A 17,051-nucleotide genomic window follows, 5' to 3' on the forward strand; every position below is an offset into this window, starting at 1 on the left:
TTCACCAGCTCAAGCCACCTGCGTTGTCTCATGTTCAACTCCCTCTAGGTGAATAAGTACTTCAAACTCTTATGGTCAGTGAAAATCTCGCACTTCTCCCCGTAGAGATAATGCCTCCAAATCTTCAAAGCGAACACCACTGCTGCTAGCTCCAGGTCGACCTTGGATTGACGTGAAACAGAGCCATTTAAACTATAACTCGCAAAGCTACCATCTATAAAAATATCACATTTTTTTTACATCCAAATTAGTCCAAATTTGATTCATAATAGCATGCGCATCTAATTGAACCATCTTGGATTAATCAAAATATTGCAAGATCATCCTCTTCCTCCTTATTCAACTAGACCAAGCTGCGACCGACCTAGCCACCGCCTAGGACCAAACACCGTTGCTTATCTCTTCGTCTGGCTAGCGCCTCTCGTCCTAGAGAGATGGTCTACTTCCTTTCTATCACATTCACTGCCCACTAACCATTTCTCACCTTCACCTTCATTGCACTAGCACCAAGGACCACCACCATCACCATTTCAGTCTCCATTCCACCACTCTCCATCTCAAGTATCTACGGTATAAAAAATCCAACATAATGATGACAAGAAAACTTAAGGTGGCCAATGAAAAAGTACCTTATATTAACCCATTTGTATATATTAAAATGGAGCTTAAGAAGATACAAGAAGAGAAAAAAAAACTCTATATGAAAATATGAAAAATCCTATCTTTCTGATTCTCTTAAATCTAAATTTTCTTTCTTTTGGACAAAATTTATGTTCTATAAGCTAAATGTCCTTGAACAGGGTAGTTCAGAAAAGGTTTTGGTTGATAAGATCAAAAGATTAGAATCTTAAATTTATAGACCATTAGGGGTGTTAAAGGGCTAGGCTTGATTAAGTTTACAGATAAATTCACGTATAATACTGGTGTAAAAGGGTTAAGCTTAATTAAATTTACAAATAAATTCACAAATAATACATATCTTTGATCAAGCTTGATCAGCTCAAAATTAATTTAGAGCTTATATTTAGTGTTCAAGCTAAACTCGATAGACTTCAAGGCGAGCTCAGTCCAAGTCTAATTCCAGCTGAGTCGATATAACGTTCAATTCGTCTTAATCAAGCAGGCTGGCTAATCTTGATTAAAGCTTGAAATCCAATGTAGAATGTTGGAAAATATAAATACGTGCGACTTGTAATATATAGAACTAACTATTGAATCATCAAAATAAAAATGGAAATGTACCAAGTTCAAATTTTAACATAGAACTAACAAAATAAAATTATCAAAATTTAACTTAAAGTAAGTTTAAATTTTAACATACAAAATAAATTAAGCATGTTGCCACTCACCAAACATTAAGCATTAGGACTGAAATTTAATGGTGAACATATGCACTATTGTATGATTAACTTCAAACCGAGACTCATATTTGGCTAAGCTCAAAATTGATTTCTAGCCAAAAATTAGCTACTCAGACTCTGCTTGCTTATCATTATTCACATAGAAGAAGTTTAATGTTCAAGGTTGGTGAATAAAATAAAAAAATTAAGATAAGGTCGGTGGTTTTTCCTTCTTTAGGTAGAGCATGTGCCCATTTGCTTTAGCAAGTATTTAAATCCGTTTTGTAGGCTTTATTCCTGTTTTCTATGAGATTAAATTCCTTCGATTGATAATTTGATATGATCTAGCTTTCCCAGGAATCAACGTCATTGGGAACCCCCAAGAATTAAATGAAACAGTTAAAGGGACTTCCATCCACTTGACTCCATTAATTCCTGCAGCAGGGGCTGCATTGGATCTGCTCCCAACTAACGGCAACCTAGCCTTGAATATAAAATTAGTTCAAACATCAAAGAATATAACTTTGAAAAGCTTACCGTTGAGATGCACTTGCATGCCTTCATCTCTAGTTTCATCTTTATGTTAGACTAATACATCCAGCATTAATTGAGTTCCAGTTTATTACACTCCTCTGTAGTAGTTTTAGTTTCCATGAATGTCTTTGGATTTTTTACTTAATTCCCTAGCTAAGCCATATGGTTCTTCTTTCTTTCCAATTAACATGTATATATATATCTTTTCTGTTTGTCTTACCTCTGCTCAACTAGTTCACGATAGGCTAAATTAACGAAAATGATGATAAACAAAACTAGAAGAAGAAGAAGGAAAACAGAGGCATAAAGAATGGAGTCTCCATTCAAACAGTATACAGGGTGGATCCATACCTTACCACATGGGAACACATGAGACACAATCAAAGTCTCCATGCAAAGAAACTATTGATGTGCATATATAATTTTCTTTATGTAAATTGTGATTAGTATATTCTAACTATCTATTATGATATCATAGAATACAGTTATTTATCAATATCATTACTCTTTGGAAAGTATTAAAAAGAAAAGAAAAGAACAATTAGCAGAACAATGATCTCCAACGACCATAATAAAAGAAAGTTGAGATGGCCCACGAGGCTTCCAGGCCATGAGTCGTCTCTCTCTCTCTCTCTCTCCCTCTCTTCCATTCCTGAACTTTCTTCCACCCTCTTCCCACAAACAACCAATCACGTCTGAGATACAGATGACAAGGCATGGGCCCCTGTTTTACTTGCCTTTTCCTCTCTCCTAAATTTGCGCCGTGCTTGGCTTCCATGTTCTTTCTCTCTGTTCGACGAGGCTCCAGCATTTTAAACTGTGGATAAGACCGTTGAAACTTCAGATCACGTGAATGCCCTTCTGTCTTCCGATGGATTACGTATTTACGTGCACCAAGCGACAACCGAGAAGGCTTCTTTTTGGTCATTAAGAGATAGCTTTAGTGGGCTTATTTATAATGTTGGGACTCTATAGCGTGAACAAAAGAGTGCTCGAATTAATTTTTGGTTTACCTGATTGATCGTAGGCACTTTGTAGAATTAGTTCTTTACTTAACTTTTGTAACAGACATTCCTATTAATTAGTATTGCATGACTTTTAAGCCAAATAAACCGTATAAACCAATTAATTTAATTTTAGTGTTGCAGAATAAATCCGCATTCATTTAATAAAAAATAGAACTACGTGGAGCCGTTGTATATTGTTTGAAATCATACGACTTGATCTAATTTCCCTCCCAGAAATTTAAAATAAAAATACGTGCCACAAATTGGGGGAAAAAAGAAAGAAGAGGAGAAATAAATAAAGTAGAAGCCGCACCGGGCCCCGCAAACGTGCTGGCGCGACGCATGTGCCCTTCACCGCATCCCAAGCGCTCGGGCAGATGATCCGCTCTGCATCCAATAACACGAAACACCAACACCGCCACGTGGTCAGCTTCGTGCGGTGACCATTCCGGCAACTTGCGGCGCGAGCAGCTTTAATGGCTATTCGCTGGCACGCGCTTCTCGCTGTTCGTCCCCCCCACCCCCCTCCGCTTCCCTCAGACACTCAAATTTCCTTGCATAGCCAACTTTAAACTAAAATAATATTTAATATTTAATATTTAATCGCCATCCTCTTAATTTGTACATTGTAGGCAACCACTACAAACCATAGCAAGTCAAAGAGACAGAGAAGACTGAGCTAGTAGCAACTAATTTTTGCCCTCCTTTTTATTATTCACCTCCTCTCCTCCGCTCCTCCATTATTCCAGAGTACTCACATTGCTACTGTAGGTGAATCCAAGAAAGGGAGCGAGAGAGAGAGAGAGAGAGAGAGAGAGAGAGAGAGAGAGAGAGAGAGGTGATGGCCATGGCCATGGCACTGGTGGTGCCATTTTTGTGTGTCTCAGCTCTGTTCGGACTTTCCTTCGCCGGAGATCCCTTCGCATTCTTCGACTGGGACGTCTCTTACATCACTGCGGCTCCTCTCGGCGTCAAGCAACAAGTGAGATATACTTGTGCCATTTTTCTCTCTCTCTCTCTCTCTCTTTTTTCTTTTAATATTTAGCTCCTCATCTTTTAGCCAAATCACTAGAATACCGTAAAAATGGCTGCAGGTGATAGCGATCAACAAGCAATTCCCTGGCCCGGTTATGAACGTCACCACTAACTGGAACGTGGTGGTGAATGTGCTAAATAGCTTGGATGAACCTCTTTTGATTACATGGTAGTGGAATCTCTATTGGGTTTTCCTCCATTTTTCTTTTTAATTTGTTAGATTTCTTGCAGGGCTTTGTTTGTAAATTTTGTTTTGGGAATTTGGGCAGGGATGGGATCCAGCAGAGGAAGAATTGTTGGCAGGATGGTGTTTTAGGGACCAACTGTCCAATCCCACCAGGGTGGAATTGGACCTACCAGTTCCAAGTGAAGGATCAAATTGGGAGCTACTTCTACTTCCCCTCCCTTTCCCTCCAAAGAGCCGCCGGCGGGTACGGCGGCATCACCGTCAATAACAGGGAGGTCATCCCTGTGCCGTTCGGGAAGCCTGACGGGGATTTCACCCTTTTCATTGGGGACTGGTTCAACAAGAACCACACGGTCCGTTGCAATCACACGATTTTCATTTGGTGCATTGGATCTTGGAGTTGTTTGGAGTGTCTCATTCTGATGTTGATTGCATTTTTCCATTTTTGTGCTCTGTAGGCCTTGAGGAAGATACTTGATGATGGGAAAGATCTCGGCATGCCCGATGGTGTGTTGATGAACGGCAAGGGTCCGTATAGGTATAACACCTCGCTGGTCCCAGATGGTATTGACTATGAAACTATTAATGTTGAACCAGGTGAATGCTCATTCTTCCTTTAGAATTCTTTCTTTTTGAAGATTATATATTTTTCCAAAAATTATATTAGAAGTTTTATAAAAATGGCCATTTATATGAGTAGTCATGGAATCCTGGATTTACTTGGTTTGTCAAAACTGGCTCGCCGTGTAGGATACAAGCTTTCAGATTGTAATAGTATAAAAGCTTACTTTTTGATTGATATATTTGCACGTGTACTATCAAATTAGATACAATCTATTTTATAAAAACTGAAACAACATTACTTAGCATCCTAATATTTCATCAACTTAAAACTTAAATACAGTTTGCCCCTATTATTCCTCTGTACTGCACAAATGCGCAGGAGAAAATATATGACTTCACCTTCCTCATTTTATGTAATTTCTTTTTAGGTTGGTATGTGCATATCTGAATTCCCATTTTTGTTCTTGAGTTAGATTCGCCTCGTTGTTTTTCAATTTTGTAATTTTTAACATAATTTGTTAGTATATACTGTCTTTTTCACGTAGTACTCGCTGCTCCTACAGTGACGTGGCTGTGTTATCCTTTTGTCAGGTTATTTTATATATTTGCGTTCTCTCTATGGTAAGATGTCTGACACTTTTGGTTCCTTGAAACAGGAAAAACATATCGCTTTCGCGTCCACAATGTTGGCATCTTTACTAGCTTGAACTTCAGAGTTCAAAATCACAACATGCTTCTTGTTGAAACAGAAGGCACATACACTATGCAGCAGAATTTCACCAACCTAGACATCCATGTGGGCCAGTCATACTCTTTCTTGGTTACAATGGATCAGAATGCAAGCAGTGACTACTACATTGTGGCTAGTGCTAGGTTTGTTAACGAGTCGCGTTGGACCAGAGTTACTGGTGTTGCCATTTTGCACTACTCAAACTCCAAAGGCAAAGCATCTGGTCCTCTTCCTGATCCTCCTAATGATTTCTATGACAAAACATTTTCAATGAATCAAGCGAAATCTGTCAGGTTCGTATGAAATATTTTATCTAGTTAAATATCTGGGCATCTAAAGACTTGTCTTCTGTTTAATTTTTTTTAAAAATTTTCTTTTCAATTATTTTCTGGTATTATAGGTCTATGAAAGCCTTATACTGTGGTTTCACTGATTAAGTAAAACCTTTAAAGTTTAATCTAATCTGTGAGGTTGCTGGAGATTTTTAAATTTCTTGTCTCGTCTTTCAGAACCACCCTTTCCTAGTCATTAGCCACCTGTTCATTGGACCTGAGAAGTTTAGGTGTGAGAGCCTTGTTTAGAACACCCATAGCAACATGCTCTTTGTGAACTTGCAATCCGCCAAATAATTTCTTTCTATTTAAGCTTCACAGCATACTAATACCTCTATCTGTAAATTTTTCAGGACAAATGTTACCTCTGGTGCTGCTCGCCCCAATCCTCAAGGATCTTTTAAATATGGCTCTATCAATGTAACTCAAGTATATGTGCTGAAAAATGTACCACCTGTGATCATTAGTGGAAAACGCCGGACTACACTAAATGGAAATTCTTATTCTCCGCCAGATACTCCACTAAGACTTGCTGACCTATACGATAAGAAGGGAGTATATACACTTGACTTTCCCACCAGGCCAACTAATGCTCCACCTAGAATTGGAGCATCTGTAATTAATGGCACGTACAGAGGTTTCATGGAGATTATATTTCAGAATAATGACTCTATAGTTCAGACCTACCATATGGATGGATATGCATTTTTTGTAGTCGGGTATGTACAACGTTTAGTCTTTTGGTTTATAAGCTCATGGACATATTTATGCTTGAATGCTATCACACTTCTTAACAAAATGGGGTTTATTAACTACAGAATGGATTATGGGGAGTGGACTGAAAACAGCAGAGGCACATATAATAAATGGGATGGTGTTTCTCGCTGTACAACTCAGGTATCTACCTAGAAATTACCTATCTTATGGTGCATTTCTTCTGCCTCGGATTTTTATCCAGATGTTAATCACTAATGGATTGCTTTTATGGTGAAGATTATTTACATTGTACTGCATTTCTTTTTTTTCTTTCATTCTGTTGATTAAACTATTTTTTTGATGTCAAGGTAATGATCTTGCCAATTGATTGGCCAAATTTTATTCGTACTGATTTTTGTATATCAGTTAGTTGTCCTTATAATCTTCGAAGGAAGAAATTAATATAGTATAAAATATAGCATTGCCATATCATCAAAGTAGAAATACTGATTCATTATTATTTCTTCATGAGTTTTTGAATGTCAAATATGAAATATCAAAGATAATAGTTGTATATATTTGGTTCAAGAACCTTCTGTGCCATTGGTAGAACTTCAAATATTTTGGTTCCAATAATCGCAGCATCCAATCCTTCTGCTAAACTGAATTAATGTGAGATGTTGGTTCATCTTGGTGTATGTCCCAGACAAAAGCCACTGGTAACTGGTCATTTAATAGTCATTGTTTCTCTTAAATAACCATTCAATTTCCCTATATGTATTCTATAATATGGAGTTCCCTCTTCATATATTTGATTTGACAGAAACTGTTCTTCATGCAATGGCTGCGATAGCTGGTTTTAACTGCCTGCTAGCCATTTTAGTGGAGTGGAACCGGATGGGGTTGATGGACTCCATTGGATGCATTCTCTTTTTAGTGAAGTTAGAGCAAAAACACTTTATTGGGCGCCAGAGCTCTATTTTTTATTTGTTATTACAACTTACAACTTACAAGTTCTTTATAATTTGTATTAGTGATACAAAACATTTTTTTCCAGACCCAAGTTTCTGCAAAAATTTAATTTTTCGAGTTGGCTTTTTGATTAACTAGGAAATATCTATTAATAGTTTCTGTGAATATCTGAAGCCTGCAGTTTATCACTTCCATTTGCTGCCTAAGCATTGAGAATTAACCAATGTTTTGAGTTTTTTAAGCAATACGTCCTATGTCATGTCATATTTCTCATGCTGCAAAAAAATGTTAAGGAATAGAAAGCACTGTATCATAGACTCCACTAGTAGAACTTTGTAATGATTAGCGTCTTCATGTGACATGCAAGACACATTTGCTATTGACTCAAAATCAAGTTATTTTCATGCCAAGCATTAGATGGAGGAAATGGGAAGATCAGATCTTGGGAAATGTCATGGTTTGGAATATTGTGGAGTTGCTAGTCTTTTAATTGCCCATAAATGAACTTTGGTAATTTGGATCACTTGGGTGTAGAGAAAATTTCATTCTTATGATGTAGCATGTATGATGTTGACCTAATTTTAGTATCATGAAATGAAAGAAACTAATAAATAGGTTCATCGATACATAAGTTCATTGCACCTTCTATCCTGCCTATCAACTTCTATTTCCATATACTTGTGTCTTTCTCCTGAACAGTGCTAAGTTTGGAAGGTCATTTAGAAAAAGAAAATATTCTTTCCATCAATTATTTTGAGATTTCTTGGACTTATGAATTCATTCACTCCAGCTTTTCTAGGACTGAAGCTTGGTTGATTGTACACAGACACACTTTGCCATCATATGTTACTTTGCAGTTCATATTATTCATTTAATTGTATAATCAAATGGTTGTCTTTTATGTTCTTATGCTTGTTCTGCACATAATGGTAGCTTTTCTTGCTCCTTTGCTTTGCGATTTTTTTTCGGTCAGGTCAAGAGGTATGCAGAAATATCAGTGTTGTCTTGGTAGTAAGTATCAGTAGAATAGAAGTATGAACTCTAGTGTCTTCAATACTAAGTTCTGTTGTGTAGTATAAATAATGTAACTTGAATGACCAATTGGGATTTCAACCTGCATTATTAATCACTAGTCTATTTTGCATTTTTTTTCTCTGCCATGTTAGTCTTGTTTCAGCTGTTATATAGGAGTTATACCAAGTTCTTATTTCATAGAGCATTTTCTTTACTTGTTAGTCTATTACTGAGTAAAACTTCCATGTCTGTTGTTTAGGTTTTCCCAGGGGCATGGACAGCTATCTTAGTCTCTCTTGACAATGTGGGCATCTGGAACTTGCGCGTGGAAAATCTAGACACCTGGTATCTTGGGCAGGAAGTTTATGTTAGAGTTGCCGATCCAGAAGGCTATAACAAGACTGAGATGCTAGTGCCAGATAATGTCCTCTATTGCGGCCTCCTGAAAGATAAGCAAAAGTATGGTAGCTGAAATCCCCATATTACTTCTGTTTGATCATGCCTTGCTTCATATCGTTCATGTTATCCACAATTCATTCATGTTTAAATCTGAATATATTTCAGGGCGCAGACCCCCCATGGATCAGAGTCATCTTCTACCCCTGCATTAAGAAGGGGCGAGCTATTCAAGCTGATGTTTCTCTTGGTGTCATTTGCCTTTGTCCTATAAATCGTTCCAGATCCAGTGATGCCTAAAGTTGGGTTTTTGTTTTTCCCCCTCCCCTAGGAACACAGTGTGATTTTGACTAGCTTCAATTGTAGGGTTTTAGTGTGCAAATCTGTTCTTGTCAATATGATGGCAATTTCATTGTGCAGCGGAATGCTGCTTAGCTCTTCACATTCGTCCTGATTTGATCATTGTTATTGCAAAATTGTGCTGATCAATTACTAAATGCAACTTCTATTCACCTCAGACAAGTAATTGTCTGGAGAATCCACCATCCATGAGTGTTGTAAACTTGTCTTCAATTGAATCTGTCTTCGGAGTATATTTATGTTGATAAATTCCTAAAGCTTTGCAGTTATGTCATAATGTTCTGTTTTTTTTTCTTTCAAGCTGTATGTGACACAAGTAATGCTCCATCTTCTGGCAGAAAGTTTGTGTGATACTTCCTGGCTGTTAGGGTTTTTCTCTTCTAATTTGATAATTTCTTTGGTTGCATGAAATTGCCTCTACGCAAAAATAAAAGGAGACTACTGTCTCACAAAGCATTTACTTTCAATCTTTTAATTGCTAACGATGGTTGAATGTTCTAATTAAGGTATAATTTTCCTATTAAGAGAATTCGAGCTTGTCAGCCAAACTGTCAACTACTACCTTGCATTACATTGCAGTGCAATGAATGTGATTTGAGCTTCATTTGGATCTAATTTCTTTTCCCTTCCTTTTTCTTATTTTTTTTTACTGTTGCAACGTAATAATGGGTTAAATTCTTACCTTGGCTAAAGGAATTTGTTTAGATACTGATCCAAGAGCAGAATAAACCTCCCTTATGGAGGAATCAAAGAGTATAAATAGTGAGGTGATGTAGAAATCTTTTAGTGGGACTTTTCATACCCAATTTAATAGCATGTGAATTTTTTTTATTTGCTATTCATGAAATTTAGTGTGCACCGTCCCATACTGAATATATCTTATTATTTAACGAAATATGCATCTAGTATAGAAAGTATATGTACTTAATTGTTATATACTGAATATTATTCTATTGAGCCCATCAACAAATGTTATAAATCTGGACATAGAATATATAAAACTAATAAGAGGATAAACATATTAAATTTGTGCTACAACAGTACTGAAAAGTTGTAATTTGTTAACTGGTTTAATAGTTAGGTAATAAACCAATAATATTGTTCTATGTGTAACCTTCCTTTATATACCATACGTGGATAGATAAAAGATAATAAGATGTATATCATTGTATAGAAATAGATAATATAAAAGAATGATTTAAATTGAGGTAGACGTGACATGAACTCTAAAATTTTAAAAAATTAAGGATTAATGCCATATTAGATAACTAATTAATCTAAAAAATTAAGCTATTAGATAAAAAATCAACAATGAATAAATATCAAAACTTTAATAGCAATATAATAATTATTACAATATGGCAAAATATAATAGAAGTCATAAAAATTAAAATTAAAATTTATTTGCATAATAAAGTGAAATTCAACTTGAATAATAGGTCGTCGACAACCATGTCTCATAACTCCTAATCATAATAGTCTTGAGTATAGTCCTTTTATACTATTTGACTTTTGTTAATATGCCAGTCTAGGTAAGGAAAATGATTGATAAGCCGAGAAAGAATTTTCTGTGGCATGAGACTAAAATTGATAAAAAATACTATGCTTTAGTTAACTGTGATAAAGTTTATATGAGGAAAAAAAAATATGGTGATATGGGTATTCTTAATCTAAAAGGATTAGATGAGGTTTTGTTAGCAAAATGGTAGTAAAGGCTATTGAATTCGGATAATCAAATATGGTCACTGATAGTGATACAAAGATATTATAAGAATGTTAAAGTGGAATCGGTTCAAATTGATGAACTCTACTATAATTTTCCTTTTTTAGAGAGGTGTTTTGTACTAGGGGTTGTTTTCAAAGTTGGCTTATAATGGTAAGTTAATATGGACAGTAAGATTAAATTTTAGATGAATATTTGGATTGGATATTGCCCTCTAGCTAAATGTTATCCATATCTATTTAATATTATCTAGGATGAGAATATTCTAGTATAAGAGATATAAAATGGACAGAATTAAATTTCAAATATAAAAAAAATTTATTAGAGCAGTTGATTGTGGAGGAACAAAATATGATAAATTGGATTAGTAATAGCAATGTTCAGATTCCTGCTGGGAAAAATAAATTTATTTGGAGGTTTGAAAAGGATGGTATATTCACAGTAAAGTCTATTTATAATTTATTAAATAATGGTGAGATTATTTTAAAAAGATTTGCTAAAATCTAGCAAATAACAATTCCCTTAAAATTAGAGCTTTCCTATGACTGGTATATAATAATAGGCTGTTGACCAGAGATAATTTGATGAGGAAATGTTAGTTGAGTACTCTAAAATGTGTAACTGTGAGTAAATAAAATTTGTAGACCATTTATTTGTTAGATGTAGTTATGTGAAACAAATTATAGAAAAAATGAAAAATAATTAGGAAATAATTGGTAAGGCTAAACATATCAAAAACTAGTTTGAAAAGAATAATATGAACATGGTAGCTAAAAAGATTAAGTCGTGGCTGATTTGGCTAAATACATTATTATGATCAATTTGGCTGAAAGTAACAACAAAATTTTTAAGAATTACTCTAAAACTTTGGATGTTTTATTTTATAAAGTAATGACATTATTCTTATGCTGGACAGGGATTCAAGAAATGAAGGCTGTGAAACGTGCTTATTGGCAAATTAGGGGTGAGGCGACGGATCTTATCGCTTTAGATTGACATTCTAATGTATTAATAGAGTCTGTTTTATTACGTTAAACATTTAGTTTTTTTGTGTGTGGATCTCAGTATGGTGTTTTGTTATATTGCTATGTTTTGATTTAGGATTTGGAAATTAGCTTGGTTTTGTTTGCTGTATAGATTTGAATACTTTGTACTTATAAGGTGGTATATTAGTATGTGTTCGTATACTAGTATGCCAGTATGCTAGTATGTTAGTATATGATAGTATTGATAACATGTTTAGAAGTTAATAGTTTTTTAAGTTTCAATGAAATGAGAGATGCAGTAGTTTGTTTGTTAAAAAAAAAAAAAAAAAATCTCCATCATAATATAACAACAGCAAAAAAATTAAATTAAATAAAAAATATAAACTAACTTAAGCTAGCTCTATTGCTAATATAAATACAAATTAAGAAAAACGTATTAGAAGCATAGATTGAAATCTGTATTCAATTTAAAAGCTTAAGTCATTGTATATGAGTATTATACTCTTATATTGATTATTTTACTTTAGTTCTTTCTAAAAATATGGCCATCTATATTAGTTACCTTCTATTATGTACCAACTACTACTCTTAATCAATCTTGAGTTTGACTTCTCTTTTAATTATCAAATTGGTCTTAAATGTTCAATTTATTTATGTTTGTTTAATAATTACTATAAATATATCATCATTGACCTATAAATTAACCCACACACTTTTGTCATAATCTAAAATTATTAGTGTTATCATTCGCTACTCTTCATAATTGCTTTACTATAAAAAAATGATAAGTTTTTAGAGTCATCAAGCTAATCATAGAAAAAAGTTAAAAAAAAATATTTTTATGATTATTAAGTCTTTAAGCTAGTCTCACTAAATACAAATTAAAATTTTAACTAAGATATTGTAAATCCATAACCTAATATTAATCATTTAATATTATAATTTTGGTCCTATCTTTAAAAGCTAACTTTATATGAAAGTTTAAGAATTTCTTACCTTGTGTTTGAGATAATCAATGACAACTAAATAAATATAGTTTGTGAACTCTAAATAGCTAAATAATAAGTGTGATTCTATTATTAATGAACTAATAATTTTAGTTTTTATACTTTTATCATAATAGTATTAATTGTCAATTCTGAACAAAAATAATAAATTACCACCGAATTAACCACTTTAAACCTTGACTTTGAAAAGATTTATTGCGTAAATATAAATGAGCAAATCCATTGAAAGTAAGACTCAATATACAAACTCAATTAAAATTTGCAAGAGTATAACTCCAAACTTATTTTTCATACTACTTGCTTAAATAAATTTAACACCTTAAAAAAATAAACACTCATGATCCAACTTAGCATTGCAAAATATGGCTAGTAAAATAAGAGGTATGAAAAAGTCAAAATTAGTATTTCATCCCTTGAATAAAACCAGATTAAAAAGTAGGTAAATATTAAATAAGTTTCTTCAAATATAAGTTGTGGATTTATGCCATTTATTAAATATGTCACATATTATTTCATTTTCATATGTGACTAAATATCACATTTTATTGATATCCTTTTAGTTATTAAATAAAGTTTATATGTGATACTATTTAAAGTAATATTAGAAAATGAGATTTATTAATCCTAGATCTACGTGACCGAACCAAGTAATATGTCTTATTTAATTACTAATAAGCCTATAAGCTAAGTATAAATAGAATAAAAGTCAATCCTTCCTGATAAAAAGATATTGTCTAGGATTAAACAACTAGATCCATCTATCCCAACAAAAGTAAACCATAAATAAATTTTAAAAATGGCTAAATTTAAAAAGGATACGTCGTACTGCTTTAGCATCCTTTCCAGCCTATGAAGAAGTAGAAACAATCTCATTTTTAGAGGATAAAAGCCTTATCTAAGTAAGGTCCTACTGATCACAGAAATTAGACCCACAGTTGATCACTCCGATATCCCTTCGGGGCCCTCGAACTTATCTCTCTCTAATCCCCCTAGAGATAAGCAACAAGCGAATATAATAAAAGGACTCAATGGGCTAGTCGAAAGCAGCATGGAAAGGTTCAAACACTGGAGGAATAAACGTAGTACTATTAAAGTATCCCTCTGACTTTTGCCTACGTAAAGCCATTTTGTTGGAGCACTGTAGTAGTGCCTTACACGGTGAAGCTTTAGCTCTTTGGGAGTTACTGAAAGAAGCCATGAATGTTGTGAATGGTAAGAATGTTTAGTTATTTTCTAACTGTGAGAAGCTGATCGGAATGGTAACAGATTTAAGCCAAGATAGTTCTAAATGGGTGCTAGAACTCATTGTTAGGGAATGTTCCCTTATTCTAACCCAAAACCCCTCCCCTAAAGTTCTGTTTTACTAGTAGATACTAGTAGAAACGACAACGTTATAACTAACAATCTAGCATCATTTACTTTTATCAAGAAAGTTTTTAAAGAGTGGGTTAATCCCCATCCTAATTTTCATTATAATCTGGGTTTCAATTTAAATAAATAGGTCAGTTGACCTCCTCTTAAAAAAAGCTAAATTTATAATTAAAATTTTATGTAATATCAATAGTTCAATTTAGGAATCAACCACTATGTTAATAATAGGAAGTCTTATCATGAATTCTTTAATCTAATCAATAATGCAATTATATTTTTTCAATCAAGTTAAACATATTTTTCAATCAAGTTAAACATATTTCTAAACCAATCAATGAGAGTGATAAATATAATTTCAAATATGTATAAAATCAAAATTAACATAATAGATAGCTACTCTGCTGAACTTCTACAATTTTTAATTTTTGACTCTATCAAAATTTTTGTAAGTATGGAGTTTAATTTATAAAAAAGATTATACTAAAAAGTTAAGGCTTTAATACTATTGATATAGGATTAAAAAGCTAATCTATAATATAATTTGTTAAATATAAAGTTGCATAACGAATTAAGACATAAGTAATAATCATAGCTAAATTGAGCTAATAAACAAGTATAATGATCCTATTAATAAAAGTAATTATTAAACTAAGATAAGAGAGTCAATTTATAAAGAATTAGAAAATATGATATGGAAAGAATAGAGTAAAAATATATAATAGAACGCATTATTATATTTCAACTCTTTGACATACTTCCAGTTTTTAATTTTTACAGGACTTTTTTTTAATATCAATTATTTCACATTATAACTCTTAGTTATATTTGATATTATGTGAAAAAAGTGTATTCAACACTCTGTTAAGATTTTTTGACATTCTTTTCTAATCACCACTGCGTTTGCCTCTTCATTCTCCTCTTATTTGATCATTTCAGTTAGGAGAGGAACAGTCTTACTCCCTTTTAGTAGCCAAAATATATACTTATTGCTTCACTAAATTTTCTAACTACAATACATCATGGCAGACAACATAGTTTTGAGCTCTCATACCACTCAATTCTCATACTATACTTATGTCTCATTTGTCTCTATATGAAGACCTAACTTTTCCAATTTGAATGTAAAAAAGTTATTGTAATAAAAATAAAAGTTTCACAATTCATACTGTCTTTGTATTTTAACAATATTATTTACATCTAATTTTGCCTCTATATGTTAGTCACTTCCATACTGAGTCTATCTTGCGAAGAATTTAGAGTATCATATGAACTAGTGAATTAAGCATGATTAAGTTTGTAACATTGAGCTTTCTATAATATAGAAAAATCCACACCCACCCTACACCTCATCCCACTAGGCATTGATAGTGAGGTATAGTTGAAATTGGTTTGTGTATCTTATTATATTTTCTTTGTGCCATTTGAACTTATTGCAATATATTCTTTTTTGTGGTACTTAAATGATTACCAAATTGTGGAGTTTGTTCATAGGTAGTAACTCAATTTTTTGTGTGTGTGTTAAGATTGTATTAGTTTAATTGGTATTAAGTTCTTTGCCCATGAGCTTTTTTCTCCCCAAAAGATATCCTATTTCACATCCCAATTCCAACATTCTTTCAATTCCTTTATATATATGAGCATATCAAGGAATAACTAAAAAATATATTATTAAGTTTAATTCCGAATAATAAATTAAACTAAACTTACGATTATAACTTAGTGAATCAATCGTGAACTACTACTTCATCGAGCAAACTAATCTATCTTGCTATATTAAGCTTATCTATGAATGTTGGATGGATAAATATACAATAGATTTAAATTAGTCATATTAAGAATGGGGTATAACACTATTGTTAAAAAAAGAAAATGAGAACTAAATTATAATACTACTATGAGCCACAATTTACTAAAATTAGAATTTGATATTCATAATGAAATTAAGTTTAACTTAAAATTGTAAAAATATATGTTGTTTCTATATAAAACTAAAATTTCAAATCTGAGAACTTCGATTTATGTATAAGTCAATTAATTGATATGTTAGTTTGACTAGATAACCCAAGAGGAGAGAGGATTAGGTTTCCAAAGGAAAAAAAAAATAAAGATATAAATTAAGTATAAGTATATGTGCTAATTGCAAAGATAACTAATAAATCAAAACTTTATGCAAATTGAAAATTATAATGATAAACTCTATACTATTCGAAAAATTATAATTTGATCTTGAAACATTTTATGAACTTTGTGATAGAAATTAAGTAGGATCCACACATTATTTATGATGGATTAATGATAAAATAAAAGGAGCTCAAAGAGTACTTAATATTATGTATCACTTATTCAAATCTAAGAAATAAAATAATATAAAATTAGCTTTAAAATGTCTATCATAATAATAAAAAATAAAAGAAAGTGAGTTTAGTATCGCATTGACTATTAAGATTTTTGATAAAGTACATAAATTTTATCTCTACTTGTATAACATAAATACGTGTTGCAATCCTAATTATTAAACTAAGAAGAGGAAGGCATACAAATTAGAATAACATTTCATATGCACATGGAGATGTAATTCAACTTAGATATTCCGGACACTATAACACCAAGTTTTTTTATTTTTTTATTATTCTAGGTAGAATTACAACACTGGAAAAAGGAAGAAATAAATCTCATATATAATTTCCAATTGATGGAGCAACCACAACTTCTTCATACCAAATGATAAATATGTGATAGTTTCACTCTCAGTTATTGATCTTAGCAATTCTTTATTGGTCATACTCGTATTGCTCTA

The 17,051-nt window shown here is 32.7% G+C and overlaps 1 protein-coding gene across 1 annotated transcript; it reads left to right on the forward strand.

Annotated features, from left to right (window-relative positions):
- Positions 1-3,543: 3,543 nt before the first annotated feature.
- On the forward strand, positions 3,544-9,387 carry LOC140771410 (monocopper oxidase-like protein SKU5). The gene is made up of 9 exons (XM_073112947.1): positions 3,544-3,863; positions 3,976-4,085; positions 4,186-4,456; positions 4,562-4,700; positions 5,324-5,690; positions 6,083-6,448; positions 6,548-6,626; positions 8,671-8,870; positions 8,976-9,387. The coding sequence occupies exons 1-9, from the start codon at positions 3,723-3,725 to the stop codon at positions 9,079-9,081; spliced, it is 1,779 nt and encodes a 592-aa protein (XP_072969048.1). The 5' UTR covers positions 3,544-3,722; the 3' UTR covers positions 9,082-9,387.
- The last annotated feature ends 7,664 nt before the right edge of the window (positions 9,388-17,051 follow it).

The sequence above is a fragment of the Typha angustifolia genome, chromosome 11, assembly GCF_048772165.1.
Source record: "Typha angustifolia cultivar Huaian chromosome 11, ASM4877216v1, whole genome shotgun sequence".
In the NCBI taxonomy this organism is placed as follows: Eukaryota; Viridiplantae; Streptophyta; class Magnoliopsida; order Poales; family Typhaceae; genus Typha; species Typha angustifolia.